This window comes from Protobothrops mucrosquamatus, unplaced genomic scaffold (genome assembly GCF_001527695.2).
Source record: "Protobothrops mucrosquamatus isolate PMUCROS unplaced genomic scaffold, P.Mucros_1.0 scaffold2066, whole genome shotgun sequence".
NCBI lineage: Eukaryota > Metazoa > Chordata > Lepidosauria > Squamata > Viperidae > Protobothrops > Protobothrops mucrosquamatus.
The window spans coordinates 165931-184293 of record NW_015388171.1 but is presented as its reverse complement, the minus strand read 5'-3'; the positions used below and the strand labels follow the sequence as shown (position 1 = coordinate 184293).

At 40.6% G+C, this 18363-nt stretch overlaps 1 protein-coding gene across 1 annotated transcript in view; it reads right to left on the bottom strand.

Moving 5' to 3' along the window:
- The window catches only part of LOC107294733 (cyclic nucleotide-binding domain-containing protein 2), a 47806-nt gene that overhangs the window by 11898 nt on the left and 17545 nt on the right, over positions 1–18363 (bottom strand). Inside the window, exons 7-9 of the mRNA XM_015823989.2 lie at positions 9969–10033; positions 2632–2709; positions 819–879 (exon numbers count right to left, since the gene is read on the bottom strand). Of these exons, the coding sequence (XP_015679475.2) occupies positions 819–879; positions 2632–2709; positions 9969–10033 (204 nt within the window). The remainder of the gene's footprint in view (positions 1–818; positions 880–2631; positions 2710–9968; positions 10034–18363) is intronic.

The window sequence follows — 18363 nt, the reverse complement described above, 5'->3', positions numbered from 1 at the left end:
TAATATATAACAGGGATACTGTATACATAATTCAGTACAGTGAGAGAAAAACCCTCTCAAATATAACTAGAATCACCCTGAAACCTCTTTTCACAGTATGGAAAATTCTAAGTCACATCCTTATCTATGTAGTTGTTACACTAATGAAGCTGAACACAACAATTATGAATTATGCTTCATATTAATACTATTTGTATCTGTATCAAATTTTCCGTCTCTTTCCTAGGTTTAAAGGGCTGGGGGGGGGGGAAGGAAAAGAAATGTTATCTATCTATCTATCTATCTATCTCTCTATCTCTCTCTATCTATCTATCTATCTATCTATCTATCTATCTATCTATCTATCATCTCTATCTATCTCTCTATCTCTCTATCTCTCTATCATCTATATCTATTTATCTATCTATCTATCCATCTCTTAATTTTGCATTCCATTTATTTTTTCAGGAGTTCAATGGCATATCATGACGATATGCCTTTATTTTACCCCAAACAAAATTGCCTGATAGGTTTAGGTGAGATTAAAAGTCTCCCAATGAATTTCTCTGGCTAAACGTTAATCTCAAGTTATGTATTCCCTAGATTTCATCCAACACCTTAACCATCACACAAAAGTTTCTTTCAGAGTTATAAAATGTATTCTCGCTCTAGTCCAGTCCAACTCTGGCAATTTTAAGATGTGTGGACTTCAACTTCGCAGCCAGCATCTCAGAGTATCAAAGATTGATAAACACTGCTTTAATCAGTATTAATTTTCTGAGATAAAGCGATACATTAATAACACACTGCTGTTATGTTTTCTTTTCTAAGATACTTACTGATTTTACAATAACAATGAAGTAAGAATTCAGGCTGTCCATTACAACAGTTGTTCCTGCCCTACGTATACAGAGGAAAAACAGATTATCATGCCATGATCTGAAAGGTTTTAAAATATGCTAAAAAAAACAGTGTTGAATTTCAATTGCTGTTTCATTTAGAATACTGATGTTTCTGTTTTAACGCTGTCTGCTATTCACTGTCTTTTCCTCAGAAGTCTTAATTATAAACCACGTTGAGATCTTTCCATAAAGAAGGATATGATATACATTCCTCAAATAAAATAACAACAATATTTTGCTTAAAATTGGCAGGTATTTCGATCATTCTAGAGGTTTTGCTATTTGTACCAGCTAAAAAAAGCTAATACATCCAAGAAAAGAAAAGATACAAAATTGGTTTGTTTCTTCAATGTCCTGAATTGTATGGACATTTTTTTTTAATCTGGACTTTTTCAAATTCATTTTTCCCCCTAGAGTTTTTACTCTTAATGAAATGGAGGTAACAATGGCAGCCTCTCCCCACCCCAACCCCATAACCTACTGCATACATTTAACCTCCAAATGGAGAGGTAATGAGAGGGTTAGAATTAGGGGGTTCCACTTTCCCTTACACTGGGAATATTTTCAGAGGATTTCCAATAACTAAACTGGACATGACCAGGCTGATCCGGAAGGAGGCATCAAACGAGTCATCAGTCTGGAGTTGTTACGCATGAAATAAACTTGCAGTGCTTTTAATCTCCATCCTGTTTTCCAATTTCTTGCACCTGACTAGAGTTTAAACATATGCAAAAATAAATACAAGTAAAAGCCATTGAATTTAATACAGGTAGTCCTCAACTTAAAACAGTTCATTTAGTGACCATTCGAAGGTACGACAGCACTGAAAAAAGGGACTTATGACCGTTTTCATACTTATGATTGTTGGAGCATCCCCATAGTCACGTGATCAAAACCTGGATACTTGGCAACCGGTTCATATTTATGACGGCTGCAGTGTCTTGGAGTCATGTGATCACATTTTGCGACCTTCTAACAAGCAAAGTCAATGGGAAACCCAGATTCACTTAACAACCGTGTTACTAATTTAACAACTGCAGCGATTCACTTAACAACTGTCGTAAAATGGGGCAAAATTCACTTCACAAATGTCTCGCTTAGCAACAGAAATTTTGGGCTCAATTGTGGTCGTAAGTCGAAGACTACCTGTATATAAATTTGTGCTTGAGTTCAGNACAAGCAAAGTCAATGGGAAACCCAGATTCACTTAACAACCGTGTTACTAATTTAACAACTGCAGCGATTCACTTAACAACTGTCGTAAAATGGGGCAAAATTCACTTCACAAATGTCTCGCTTAGCAACAGAAATTTTGGGCTCAATTGTGGTCGTAAGTCGAAGACTACCTGTATATAAATTTGTGCTTGAGTTCAGCAGAAATACCTGTTGAACTTGGCAATTCATCTTTTCTCTCTCAATCTCCCTTATCTCCTTGCCTCACCTTTATCCAATTTTTGTTTTCTGAATTTCCCTTTTCTACAGTGTAACTATTGTCCCCCCTCACCCTGCTTTTGGAATATGACTTCTGGCATGCATGTTGTTTAGCTAGAATTGACAAGATAAGGAAGCTTCCCACTGGAAATTTTTCAGAGTTTGTAAAGTTTTTTTTCCTGTTTAATCTTCTCCTTTTTCAGAGGATCATCTTCTTCTAAGGAAAATACAGTAACATGCCTAATACATGTTTGTACCTGTAGAAAATCTCCCATTTGTTACTAATTGTTCTGGCAAGATACGTGTTATTAATAACAACCTGTATGATTTCTGTAGAGAACAATGAGTGATAAAATCTATTTTTTCTGATGGCCAAGTAGAGAACAGTGGAAGTTTCCTGCAGAAAAACAAGGCAAATATATATTAGAATTGCTAATGAAATATTTGTTCCAAAACTGAATTATGTAAAACAAACCTACATTTGATAGAAGGAAGCTTTGATGACTCTCTAATTATTCAAATCCTAGTTCTTGGTGAGATCACTCACTCCTCTGAGAGTGTTTTGCTTGAGGATACTTTTTGATCTAATCCGAATTTTTAGCTGGGCTGTGCCTACAGTGCTTTAATCAGTCTAGGTTGTCCCATTGCATCTTAGCTATTATCAATGGATTGCACGACTCAATGTAATTAATTTTAAGATAACAAAATACTACTATACATTGACATCTGCTGGTTAAGAATGTACGTTGGTATGGTTACAAATGCAGAATTATAGAGGGATGAAAGACAAGTATCACAAATTATTTTGTTACCCATTTTTCCAATATTTGTTAGTATTTCAGAACTACGTAAGTGTCTCTACACACTAAGCCTTCATAGAACTAGAAATCAAGACAGTTATACTGTATATTATCTCCAATAAACACACATGGCAAACCGCTAAATACTTGTCTTCTGCCATATGTGATTGCAGTTCTTTTGTTTTGTCCAACATAGTCCATAAGTTCTCATGCTTAAATCCACAGCAACATGTGCATTTTATCACCTAATTTATGCAAAATGTGCCTATCGCAAGTGGGAAAAACAGTCTACTCCCAGTTACCAACAAGGCTGCCACTGTTATAAGGGACATAATTTAAGTTATGGTCCCTATTTGTAGAAGGTGTATATTGGCTGCAGTGTGTTTGGGCGCAGGATTTTCTATGCACTGTCACATCAACATGAATAATACATGGGCAAATTGTGCGATAACCTTCCCCCACTGTGGAAAATCTGAGCAGGCATAAAGTTGAACTGGCAATATGGAGGTGGGCAGTATCCAGAATCGTTAATCTGTCCCGAATCATTAATCTTTCCTCAACTGAAATTGTTCTCCAATTGAACTTAATATTTTGTAGAATTCTTTGTTGTGGGGGTCAACCCTGCACTATGAATATTCTCCTCTTTACTAGCTGTTAGAAAGTATTTTGTTTGTCTTAATGTTCAATCAGAATTTGTTTTTTTAGTAACTCTAGATCATACAAGTAGTTCTTACCATTAGTTTAATCACCCTTTGGAGTTACAATGGCATTGCAAAAGTGACTTATGACCGTTCTTCACATTTATGACCATTGTGGCATCATCTGCGATCACATGATCAAAATCAGATGCTTGGCAACTGGCATGCATTTATGACGGTTGCAATGTTCCCAGGTCATGTGATCACCTTTTGCAACCTTCTGACAAGCAAAGTCAGTGGGGAAGCCAGATTCACTTAACAACCGTCCGTGTTTAACAATTGCAGTGATTCACTTAACAACTGTGGCAAGAAAGGTTGCAAAATGATGCAAAACTCACTTAACAACTGTCTTGTTTAGCAACAGAAATTTTGGGCTCAATTGTGGCTGTATGTTGAGGATTATTTATATACATGTTATCTTTCCTTTTCATCTAGTCTTTGGGCCTTCTAACTAAAAATAATTTTATTAACTGGTATCTAGTGCCCTCTGTTGGACAACTATATAATGAAAAGAACAATTAAAGTCCGCATAGAAAAAAATGAACATTAAATTCCTGAAAGTTTTCTGTCTTTAAGAACCTGTAAGGCTTTGGATAGGACAGGGGTAGGCAACCTTGGCTCTTTTATACTCGTGGACTTCAACTCCCAGAATTCCTGAGCCAGCCATGCTGAGGGGAAAGGGAGAGGTTTCCAAGCTGAGCCATGGTGGCTCAGGAATTCTGGGAGTTGAAGTCCACGAGTCATAAAAGAGCCAAGGTTGCCTAGCCCTGGGATAGGACAATAAAACTGAATCTCAGCAAGAGAGAGTATATCCAAAAACTGGTTGATTTTCAGGTTGCCCCCAAGTTAATTCTTACATGTAATTAAACTGCCACAAAAGGAAAAGGTTTCCAATTCGTCAATCATTTTGATCTTGTAGAACAGTGATGGCGAACCTTTTAGAGACCGAGTGCCCAAACTGCATCCCAAAACCCACTTATGCATCATCAGGTGCCGGGTGGGTGTGGCCATTGGCTAGGTGTGGCCAATTGGGTGGGCGTGGCTGCGGTGGTAACGGCAGACTGGGTGGGACTAAAAAGTTCAATCAATCAATTCCAACTTTGCAAGATCTTTTTTTTTCCCGCAAGAAGTTGAAATTGACTGATTGATTGAACCTTTTTTTTTTTTTTGCATATGGTGGCAGAGGCCTAAAGTGAAAAGGTTTTATAAAACCCAGCCAAGGGCCTAGGACTGGGGCGACGGTGCACGTGCCCACAGAGAGGGCTCTGAGTGCCGCATCTGGCACCCGTGCCATAGGTTCGCCACCACTGTTGTAGAACTTCTGAAAAGGTGGAGGTCAGGGCTAGCGAAGGCTTGATCCAGTTTTGGTAGAACAGGAAAGTTTCATGAGAATCACTCACATTTATTACTTCAAAACTGGATTGGACATGTTTTACTTGGGGCTCTCATTAAAAAGTTCTGGGAAACTTCAGTCGATGCAAAAGGCAGCAGCCCATAATGGTGACATATGAGAACCAATAGAGAGGTGCTACAGTATATTTTGGGCACTGTACTGCTTACCAATCCGTAATGCTGGTCATTATTTATGGCTTAGCTTCATGTTACTTACAGGTCCACATCCTACAAAGAAAATCTTCCTATCTCTCAACTCAAAGAATGCTTTGGGCTCCCTCTTCTTGACAGATCAACAGGGAATTAATCCTTTTTCAAGAGCTGCCCTATGGAATATGCTGTCCTCTGAAATCCATACAGACTTTCCAAAAAGCAATTAAAGTCCTGTGTCTTTAAAACAGCACTATAATCTACACCTTGAAATGTATCTAACCTTCATAACTGCCGTTGCCTTATTTTTTATATTATTGTTGCGATCTTAAGGTGTCTTAAGAAAAGGAAATTGGACAATACGGGTAAATTTAGTGACCACTCAAAGCTACAACAGCATTGAAAAAAAGTGACTTATGACAATTTTTGACAATTGTTGCAGCATCCCCATGGTCACACGATCAAAATTTAGGCACTTGGCAACTGACTCATATTTTTGACAGCTGCAGTCTCCCAGGGTTGTGCGATCAACTTTTTGCGACCTTCTGACAAGCAAAGTCAATGGGAAATCTGGATTCACTTAACAACCGTGTACTCATTTAACAACTGCAGTGATTTGCTTAACGACAGTGGCACGAAAAGTCGTAACATGGGATAAAGTTCACTTAGCAAATGTCTCACTTAGCAACGGAAATTTCGGGATCAACTGTAGTTATAAGTTAAGGATCATCTGTGTATACTAAAGAGACTGTTATTTTAAAAGTTATAAGTTTCCTAAACGCTACTAAACCTAGTAAGTCTTTAAGGCAGAGGTAGGCAACCTTGGCTCTTTTATGACTTGTGGACTTCAACTCCCAGAATTCCTGAGCCAGCCATGCTGAGGGGAAAGGGAGAGGTTTCCAAGCTGAGCCATGCTGGCTCAGGAATTCTGGGAGTTGAAGTCCATGAGTCATAAAAGAGCCAAGGTTGCCTATCCCTGCTTTAAGGGATTGTCCATTATCATGAATTTATGGTTTTAGCCTACAGCCCTGGTATTTTTCTGGTAGTTTTCCATCTAGATAATAACCAGGACAGACTGTGTTTAAGTTTTGAAATCAGCAATCTACTAACCTTGAAGGAAAAATACAGATGTACGATTTGTTGTCAGAAAGCACAATGTGTGTTGAAAAAGGCCCAAATTCAGTTTCTCGCCTCTCCAGAAATACCCAGAAAAAAAAACCAGCCTAAAATTTTGGAGAGTTCCTGCCGATTAGCACTGATAACACGGGTCAATACTTTGAGCCAATGGCCTGATCCGTTTCACTCTGCCAGAATTGTGGCAGATATTGTTGAATGTTCAGATTATGGGATGTAATCTGTGAACAATAAAAGGAGCTCTGGTCTGCTGCATTTAGTAACAATGATTGAATAAGGATAGCTAATGGAAATAATGTTGTCCTCTTCACGACGTTCCCCCTGTACCCACCCACCTCAGATGAAAATTACAGCTTGGCCATCTTTGTATTTCACAGGCTTGAACACTGGGCACTATCCAACAAAATGGAATTCAATGGTGAAAAAAGCAAGGTTCTACATTTAGGTAAGAAAAACCAAATGCACAGGTATAGTACAGGGAGTACCTTGCTCAATAGTAGTAACTGTGAGAGGGACCTCGGAGACCTAGTGAACAGTCACTTAAATATGAGCCAGCAGTGTGCTGCAGCTGCCAAAAAGGCCAACACAGTGCTAGGCTGCATTAACCGAGGGATAGAATCAAGATCACGTGAAGTGTTAATACCACTTTACAAGGCCTTGGTAAGGCCACACTTGGAATACTGCATCCAGTTTTGGTCATCACAATGTAAAATAGATGTTGAGACTCTAGAGTACAGAGAAGAGCAACAAAGATGATTAGGGGACTGGGGGCTAAAACATATAAGGAACAGTTGCTGGAATTGGGTATGTCTAGTTTAACGAAGAGAAGGACGAGGGGGGGACATGATAGCAGTGTTCCAATATCTCAGGGGCTGCCCCAAAGAAGAGGGAGTCAAGCTATTCTCCAAAGCACCTGAAGGCCGGACAAGAAGCAACGGATGGAAACTAATCAAGGAGAGAAGCAACCTAGAACTAAGGAGAAACTTCCTGACAGTTAGAACAATTAACCAGTGGAACAACCTGCCTCTAGGAGCGGTGAATGCTCCAACACTGAAAGTTTTTAAGAAGAGACTGGACAGCCATTTGTCTGAAATGGTATAGGGTTTCCTGCCTGAGCAGGGGATTGGACTAGATGACCTCCAAGGTCCCTTCCAACTTTATTATTATTATTATTATAGGTATACCAGCCTAAACAAAGCGGGAAGCTTCAAATATAGGTGTTTATTAATATGTGGTACTATGTGAAGAGTTTTAGATACTTATAAAGTATGTATCTTTTGTAAACATTAAAATGAGAATGATCTCATTATGCATTTGTCAGTGTTGCTGTTAGATGTAAGGATATCTGAGATACTTTACAGCTAAATGCATATATTAATTATGGGCTTGAAGCAAAAATAACCCATATATGTATGAAATATTAAACAGATCTGAAGAGTATAATCTGCTCTGCAAGAGAGCTTGAGTTTGACACGGTCTTGCGAACATCCAAGGGCAGAATGACTGATCACTCCTAGGTGGAAGCCAAAGATTTGTTTTCCTTTTTATAATCCCTTAACACCTATTACGTTTAGAACAGATGCACAGCATAAAATTTTTTATCCCTTTTATTTTTTTCCTCTTAATACATAGCCCTTTTCTCCAGGAAAGACTGCAAGTGGAGATTATTTTAATAAAATTGGCTGTTACAATCTCTATAACTCGCAAGCAAACTGACAGAGATGCTCCATGCCAGGGGTGTCCAACTCGCAATGTCACGTGGCGTGTTGCGACTTATCGCGACTTTTTTCCCATTGCCGGCAATGGGGTGGGTGCAGTTTCGGCATGATGCATCCGGCCCGTGGGCCGGCAGTTTGACACCCCTGCTATAGGCAGTACAGGTGATACTCATTTAGTGACTGCCACATTTAGTGACCATTTGCATTAGAATGGTGATGAAAAAGAAACCAATCCTTGCATTTATGACCTTTATGGGTCTACAAAGCAAAGGAAAGCTGAAATAAGATCGTAAGCATAGCTGTGGTTGCACTTACAACCACTTTCCTTAACTACTGAATTGCTGGTCCCAACTGTAGTTGCTAAATTAGGTCGATTTATAGCTTTGTTTAGTAGTAACATTTTCTTTCCAGTTGCAGTCCCCTGTCCAGTTGCCAACTTTTTACCACCTGACATTATTATTATTCAACCAGAATTTCTCATTTCCAGAATGAACGTAAGACAGGGGTGTGAGTACTTTCCTAAGTGTCTTTTCCTTAAAGAGAATTCATACACAAAGCACACTAAATGCCATCAGTGTAAATAAATGATCTTTTTGAGTGGAGAGTGAAATTACACACACCATTTTTCCTTTAAGAAGAAGAACAGTTATGTGGGGGCATGAGATCTTTATCCAGCCATTGACATAACTCTACAGAAGGAGTGAAAAGTAAGGATGGTGAGTGTTATTTCCCAGCAGTTATACTACAGCTCAAAATAACAATCAGCCTGCCAGTGTTTTGCAAGCTGCATAATTTAAAGCAGGGGTCCCCAACCTGTGGGCTGTGGCCCGGTAGTGTGTTGTGGACTACTGTCAACTGGGCCATGGGACAGGCTGGCCAGTACGTGCACGTGTGCGTGCACACACCCCACACTCATGCTAGTGCCACGGCTGTGGGGCACAAAAACAGGACACTGCGCCGCATGGTGCAAAAACAGGATGCCCCCGCATGATGGGGCACAAAAATGGGACGCTGCTGCACTGTGGGGTGCGAAAACAGGACACTGCACCACCGCGCTGCGTGAAAATGGGACAACGCTGCGCCTCAAGGCACGAAAATGGGATGCCACCACACTTCGGGGTGTGAAAACGGCCCAACGCCACGGAAAAAGAGCACTGTCCACAAGAATGGGGCAGGGCTAGCAAGTATCACGCAAGCGCTAGCCCCGCCCCATTTGCATCACACGCATGGTTGCGGCCACATGTGTGCGCGCATGTATGAGTGCGTATATCACTTCCCCCTCCCTTTCCCTCTGCCAACCAAGAAAGGTTAGGTGACCTCTGATTTAAAGGACAGTTTAAGAAAAGGCGATTTATGGCAACAAAGATATTTTCATTTTTTCCCCTTGATTATGCTAAGTCTTCCAAATACAAGCCAGGTATCAGAAATTGTACTAAAGCAAGCAAGCTTATGCTTCTCATTATCACATGGTTTAGTTTTTTATTTTATTTCCTTTATTTCCAATGATTTTTTTATTTTATAACATTTCAAAGTTCTGGGATTGACATATTACTAGTTTTGATCTAAACGATCTGAAATTAAGATTGCTGCCTATCAAATGCGTACGTTCCATATACAAGAGTCACAGAATGAAAAGGGAGTTATTGTAATCTAGCCAGAAGGCTCAATCTCAAGATATTGTAAAAACAAAGTTGCTTTTATAAGTCTGCAGTTGCTAATCGCTTGTCTAAAACACAAACTTCTTAAAAAAAAATAAGCAGTTACCTTAAAAAACAGCAAGTTGCATGGTATTGTTCATACCTTACGCTGGCAAGAGCACATTCAAAAACCTGTTAAATGAAGAAGTAACAACAAATGTGTTTATAATTAGCTATTTTGTGCTTCACAATAGTCCTCTTCACCATGGCATAATCAGGGGTAGGCAACCTTGGCTCTTTTATGACTCATAGACTTCAACTCCCAGAATTCCTGAGCCAGCCATGCTGAGGGGAAAGGGAGAGGTTTCCAAGCTGAGCCATGCTGGCTCAGGAATTCTGGGAGTTGAAGTCCACAAGTCATAAAAGAGCCAAGGTTGCCTACCCCTGGCATTGATTGTGGTTGCCATCTCCTTTTCCGCTTTGTCATGTTAGCTATGTGTGAATCCCACCATCCTTCTCTGTTAAGTACTATCCATATTCTGGTACAGATAGTCCTTGACTTACAAGAGTTCATTTAGTGACCGTTCAAAGTTACAACAGCATTGGAAAAAGTGGCTTATGACCATTTTTCACACTTACCACCATTGCAGCAGCCCCATGATCACATGATCAAAATTCAAACGCTTGGTAACTGATTCATATTTATGACAGTCACCGTGTCCTGGTTCATGTGATCTCCTTTTGTGACCTTCCATCAACTAATATTAATAATAATAATAATAAAGTTGGAAGAGACCTTGGAGGTCATCTAGTCCAACCCCCTGCTCAGGCAGGAAATCCTACACCAGTGATGGCGAAGCTTTTAGAGACCGAGTGCCCAAACTGCAACACAAAGCTCACTTATTTATCACCGGGTGCCAGGTGGGGATGGCCCACTGGGTGGGCGTGGCTGTGGTGGTCATGGCAGATTGGGTGGGAGTGGCCAAGGTGGGCGTGATCACCTCGATGTTGCTCGTGGGGAGGGACGCCTGTAGGGGCCAGGCAGGGTTGGGGGAGATCCAGGGGGTCTCTGCCAGGTGGGGCAGTGGGCAGGAAGCTCGTCCTGCGGGGTAAGGCGAGGCCAGGCCAGGCAGGGCGGGGGTGCCATTGTCACAGGGCAAGGTGTGGCAGGGGCAGGGGCGGCTGCTGCCTGACACCATCAACCTCTGCACACAGAGGCCAGCGAGCGCATGCGTGCTGGGATCCATCCGGCCATGTGGGACCTTGGCGAGTTAGCGGGCGGCTGGTTGAAGAGGGATGGTTACCATCTCCAGGGCATGGCCTGTGTCCCCACAGAGAAGGCTCTGAATGCCGCCTCTGGCACACGTGCCATAGGTCCGCCACCATTGTCCTATACCATTTCAGAGAAATGGCTGTCCAGTCTCTTCTTAAAAACTTCCAGTGTTGGAGCATTCACGGCTTCTGGAGGCAGGTTGTTCCACTGATTAATTGTTCTAACTGTCAGGAAGTTTCTCCTTAGTTCTGGGGAAGCCAGATTAACTTAACAACCATGTTACTAATTGAACAAATGCAGTGATTCACTTAACAACTGCAGCAAGAAAGGTCATCAAATGGGGCAAAAATCACTTAGCAACAGAAAATTTGGGCTCAGTTGTGGTCGTACGTTGAGGACTGCCTGTATGGTATTGTATTTGAATTTGAGCTAGTTAAATATCCCCCATGGGTAGATTAATCCTCAATGTCAGAGTTAAGACTGGTTTCAAATTTAAAGGTGGACATTAATGTTTAGGTGGATACATCTGAAAAGCAAGGGAAGGAGGGAAGAGAAGTCTTAGTCTAGACCAGGGGTAGGCAACCTTGGCTCTTTTATGACTCTTGGACTTCAAATCCCAGAATTCCTGAGCCAGCCACACTGAGGGGAAAGGAAGAGTTTCCAAGCTGAGCCATGCTGGCTCAGGAATTCTGGGAGTTGAAGTCCACGAGTCATAAAAGAGCCAAGGTTGCCTAGCCCTGGTCTAGAATTTAAAGGTGGTTGAATGTAGAGGATGGTCCTCTATCTGAAAAGCTGCTTAGTATGCCTGTTTCAAAGATGTAAAACATAAACAAAAATTGGGGTTTTAAACTTACCCATCAGAAATTAATCCCAAGACACCAGACTAAACAACATCACACTCATCATAATTATTGTAACCATTATTCTTAAAACTTCTCTCTATTCATTTCAGTCTTCAGGGAAATCTGTACCCCCTTTTTAGCCAATTTACTTCTGTTACTCTCCTCAATCTCTTAGTTACTAATAGTGAAAAGGTCAAGCAAACTGCCAAACTACAATTCACACTCTGAATTTGGAAACCACGGTGGAAAGGATATTTCCACCTCTATCAATTTCTGCCACAATGCCAGGTGATATAAAGCCTTGCCTTGAACAGGGAGAAACTTCTTCACTCTTTCAAGTGCACGTCACAACTTTTATCATGGACAAACATAAATATTTAAAGTTAATGTCTGATGCTGGCAGTATTACCAGCATGATGATTCATCCTCTTGTATCTTCATTTACTACATATTCAGCTACCAAAGCTAGAACGTATTAAAAATATATGAGAAATTCTAAACTATTTACACTTTCATTCTGTAGATATTTATTTCCACACAGGCAATGTTGCAAAGTGTGGTTTCTTTTTTCTTTCAGAAGTCTTTTTCACCTGCTCAATGTGGTTGTTTCCTCCTAGAATTAACCATTTAAAATATATTAAATTACACAATTTCCTCACATTCCAGGGCCTGAAACTGCTAACCCAACTGCTCCGTAACCACTATTACTACTGTTTTTGAAGCACCAATTTTATAGCACAAAAGCCTGTACAGTCTGTCACTCGTATATTTCTGAAAAAGTAATCTTATCAATAAAGAGAATATTTGTAGCTCACGGTTGAAATAAAGGCTCCTTGGTGCTCTCTGAGCTTGGTTGTTTTCTTGTAGATGTTTCCTTTCCCAAACTAGGTAACATCATCAGTGCTAGTAAGGAGAGGGGTATGCTCTCAGTTTATATTCAAGTGCACAGGTGTCAAACTCGGTCATGTCACGTGACATATTGTGACGTATCGTGATGTTTTTTGCCTTTGCGGAGCCGGGGTAGGCGTGGCCTGCACACGACGTATCCGGCCCGTGGGCCGCCAGTTTGACACCCCTGTTCTAGTGACTTGCACCCTCAGTATTGGTGGGGATGGTCTTAGAGTACTTTGATTGTGCTGTTTATTGTTAGTTTGTTTTGCAATTCCTTGTTTGGGGTATTGTTTACTTCTTCATTGTTGGTCTGATGTTAATCAGGTGTTAATCTGTGATCATCTGAGTGTTGATTGCTGGTGAGGAGGTGTTTTCGTCTTTTTGATCCCTTTTTGGCTTATTGATTGCCTCTTTTGTATCTTATGTAGATGTTGTTTATGTTTCGATTGATGGCCAATTTGTCAGAGTGCCAGACTTCCAGGAATTCTCTAGCATTTTTTTGGACTTGGTTTGGCTTGGACCTAAGATGGTCAGAGAATCAATGACATGATAATAGATGACATCACCTATGACAGTCCTTTTCATGTCCATCGACCCAGAATTAGCCAAAGAATCTATGACGATATTGCTCCACAGGACATCCAACTTAACCAAATGCACGAAGACGGAAACACCCAGGATCATGGATCTTATCAACCTCTGCCTTACCACATACTTTCAATTTGATGGACAAACTTATTAACAAATCAACATACAATTGTATGAAACTTCTGGCTATCTCCTGATTATTAGTCAGAAAAGCACATCAGCGAAAATTAATATGAAAGTCCTCTCAAAGTTTATCTCAGAGCTTCCATACTGTTTCTCCAGTGATTCTCACAAGAATCTGAAGCACCTGAAGGCAGGACAAGAAGCAACGGATGGAAACTCATCAAGGAGAGAAGCAACCTAGAACTAAGGAGAAATTTCCTGACGGTGAGAACAATTAACCAGTGGAATAACCTGCCTCCAGAAGTTGTGAATGCTCCATCCTTGGAAGTTTTTAAGAAGAGAATGAACAACCATTTGTCTGAAATGGTATAGGGTTTCCTGTCTGAGCAGGGGGTTGGAGTAGAAGACCTCCAAGGTCCCTTCCAACTCTATATTATTATTATTATTATTATTATTATTATTATTATTATTATTATTATTATTATTATTATTATTATTATTATTATTATTATTATTATTATTATTATTACTATTATTCCACAAATGCTGAGATTGAATGAAAAATATAATATTTGCGTTGTTTTCAGAGATTATTAAAGCATTAAAGCATAATGTTCTTTCATCGTTCCCATTTGGACTTCTGCACAAAATTCTCTAATGAGAATCATTACAGAAATATATGAACAATATGGCAAGCTAATGGATTATAAATGTACCCAGGTGCAAAATAGAAACCATCAACTTTCACTTCTAGTATATTAAAATGCATTTTGGATCCAGACCAGAATACAATTAAAGACTAAAAGAAGAAAATCCAATTCTTTGAATGAGCCTTTTCAATGTCTTATTACAACATAACACACATAAAATTATATTACAGTATTACACAGATCTATAATTTAGACCTTGGATAGTCAGAGGAATATGTTTTATTGCCATGTCAAGAAACCTTTAAAATATAGACAGCTCAATATAACTTCTGCAAAAGGGTTGTTTAATTAAATTGAATTTGCACATGTCAAATACTTCCCTAATGTGTCAACAATCTAAGCCACAATTACTGAATAAAAGCACATTAGCTATATAAAAGCTTTGTGGATTAGTGTGACAGAACACAGTATAAACATTTGTAAGCTGGTTATGCAATGAAATCAATTGTCAATTTCACTGTTACTTTAAAATCCGTTCTTCAAAAATAAATTAATGAAATGCTTCCTAAATTGTTCCATTTCAGATCTTTGCATTGGTAGGAATGACAGAAGGTTGATTTCCCCATCATATATGTTACCCTGTTAATATGACTATAAAACAAAATATTATAAAATCTACAAATATAGCTAATGAATTAGAAATATATTTTGATTACAGCAGGTGATGTTAAACTGAGAGGAAAAAACATGAAGTTAATTGCTGAAGATTAGAGTATTGACAGAACTGTAAAATACCACAAGGATCTTTTCTATCTTACAGCTAGATTCTTCTAGATACATTTGATATATTTTTTCTATGAAAATAACACTGTATATGAGAATAGTGACGTACCATTTTAATAAAGGAGGCCATCTGCATGCATGTAGAATGAATGAAGTTTAAGATATTGTAATACCTTGGCTCATATTTTCAAAAACAGATCTTACCTAAAGAATTATTTTAGCTATGCATGTTTTGGGGTAAGTGAGAGGTGGGGAAACAGCATCAGTCTACAGTGGCAAAAAGGCACAGCTCTTTTGCTAGTCAGAATCAGGAAAAATGTTATTATGGGATCTCTTGAAGCACCAGTTTGTGACATTTCTGCAGCTGATGCATTTTATCAGAAGTGGTACAATTTCTTCTAAGTTTATTTGAAGATAGATAGATGGATGGATGGATGGATTTTTAAATATTTGCTGCTACCCAAAATGATGACTTAAAATAGTTAGATTGAGCTTTGGTTAATATTGATATAATTTCTCCTATTACAATTTTTTTTTTGATAGCATAATACGTTAAATTAGGAGACATACTATATTCTGTCTTTTCTGTACTTGGTGTTTAAATTGTTAAAATTAAACATTTGGCAGATTCTCACTCCACTCAAAAATAGGTAATTGATGCTTATAAGGTGTTTCTCTCTAAAGATCACAAAAATCTCTTTCCAGCTTAAGTACAGACTACCCACCAGTGCTTCTTTTATTTACATTTACTGATGAATTCCATTCCCCCTTTCTTTCTTTCTATTCAGCTGTCCACTATCTCTCCTAGCACCCCTTCCAAACCCCAAATTCTCTTAAATTTCTGCCAGCCTTTCTTTTCAGGAAGTGTCAGTAAACCCTTTACTTGCATTCTACTAAATAACTATAAAAATTTGTGCTTTGGGTACAAAATAATCTTGAAGGATATGGTAGCTCATGAGAGTGGCGAAAGGATTATGATTTGCTCTGTTGCCTCGGCCATTTGCGTCATAAGAGCCGTGGTGGTGCAATGGTTAAAATACAGTATTGCAGTAATTGCAATTCAATTCTCACCGGCTCAAGGTTGATTCAGCCTTCCATCCTTCTAAAGTCGGTAAAATGAGGACCCAGAGTGTTGGGGGCAAGAGGCTGACTCTGTAAACCGCTAAGAGAGTACTGTAAAGTACTATGAAGCGGTATCTAAGTCTAAGTGCTACTGCTATTGCTATTTGTCTACTAAGGACAATATCTTAGAGCAGTGGTTCTCAACCTTTTTAATGCCGCGACCCCCAACCGGTCATAAGTCGAGGACTAAACCGGTCGTAAGTCGAGGACTAAACCGGTCGTACGTCAAGGACTACCCAACCGGTCATAAGTCGAGGACTTTCCCTGCCCGGGAGCACCGCACATGCGTGGTTCCGCCCCCTGCGCCGGCCGAGGTGTAGCTGGCAAGCGGCAGAGACGGAGCAGGCCGACCACCAGCTGGCCCAGCTCAAGGGAGGTAAGGCACCCGCCGGAAAAGGGGAAAAAAATGGCGGACAGCCTTGCTTGGCGACCCCCGTGAAATGGTCGATCGACCCCAAATGGGATCGCGACCCATAGGTTGAGAACTGCTGTTCTAGAGCTATTCATCCATCACTATGTTCAAATAACAGTAACGAGTAATGACTAGGTCAGGGGTCTTCAAACGTGGCCCTTTTATGACTCGTGGACTTCAACTCCCAGAATTCCTCAGCCAGGCATGCTGAGGGGAAAGGGAGCGGTTTCCAAGCTGAGCCATGCCTGGCTGAGGAATTCTGGGAGTTGAAGTCCACAAGTCATGAAAGGGCCACGTTTGAAGACCCCTGGACTAGGTCAGGGGTAGGCAACCTTGGCTCTTTTATGACTCATGGACTTCAACTCCCAGAATTCCTGAGCCAGCCATGCTGAGGGAAAAGGGAGAGGTTTCCAAGCTGAGCCATGCTGGCTCAGGAATTCTGGGAATTGAAGTCCACAAGTCATAAAAGGGCCACGTTTGAAGACCCACGGACTAGGTGATGCTCTGAAGGCAGTGTAAATCTTCATCATTCGTGAAGAAACAGCCTCAAATAGGAAACAATCTTGATGCACCAAATCCCTGGCACCAAATCTACTCATTCATTGTCTTCTGCTGCTGCTGCCTCTTTTTTTCAGGAAGAGAAAATAGATGGGCAAGTCTTCAAGAGGAACCAGCAACAATGCAGATGCTTTGTCTCATACATTACTTCTTTCACAGGACTGTGGTGAAAGCATAAATGAGGACGCTGTCTTAAATAATTAATTATTACAATTAATATCACGCGTTCTGCTTTTTTGCTCGGGGCGCTTATAGAGTTGGCTTCCCTCAGAAACAGAGTGAGTGAGAAATTAGTTGTTGCTTGCTCTGGACCAGCGGTTCTCAACCTATGGGTCGCGACCCAATTTGGGGTCGATCGACCATTTCACGGGGGTCGCCAAGCAAGGCTGTCCGCCATTTTTTCCCCCTTTTCCGGCGGGTGCCTTACCTCCCTTGAGCTGGGCCAGCTGGTGGTCGACCTGCTCCGTCTCTGCCGCTTGCCAGCTACGCCTCGGCCGGTGCAGGGGGAAGAACCACGCATGCGCGGCGCTCCCGGGCAGGGAAAGTCCTCGACTTATGACCGGTTGGGTAGTCCTCGACTTACGACGGGTTTAGTCCTCGACTTACGACCGGTTTAATCCTCAACTTACGACCGGTTGAGTCCTCAACTTACAACCGGTTGAGTCCTCGACTTACGACCGGTTGGGGGTCCCAGCATTAAAAAGGTTGAGAACCACTGCTCTGGACTATCTCCTGTAGTGGGATACATATTCTGGAAATTTCCAAGAGGCCTGCATGTGGGAAATCCATCTTATTTCTGAAAATGTTGGTGCATACAAGTAGTCCTCGAATTGCAACAGTTCATTTAGCGATCGTTCAAAGTTACAACGGCACTGAAAAAAGGGACGCAGGACCATTTTTCACAGTTGCGACCTTTGCCGCGTCCCCACGATCACGTGATCAAGATTCAGATGCTTGGCAGCTGGTTCATACTTATGTCCCAAAGTCACGTGATCCCCTTTTGCAACCTTCTGGCAAGCAAAGTCAACGGGGAAGCCAGATTCACTTAACAACTGGGTTACTAACATATCAACTGCAGTGATTCACTTAATAACTGTGGCAAGAAAGGTCATAAAATGGGGCAAAACGTACTTAACAGATGTCTCACTTAACAACAGAAATTTTGGGCTCAATTGTAGTCGTAAATTGAGGACTACCTGTATTTTTTTCCCTTGTATCGTATCAGTACTCTATATAGCCCTGTATTAATGACACAGGTGATCTGGTGATCTCCTCTTCCC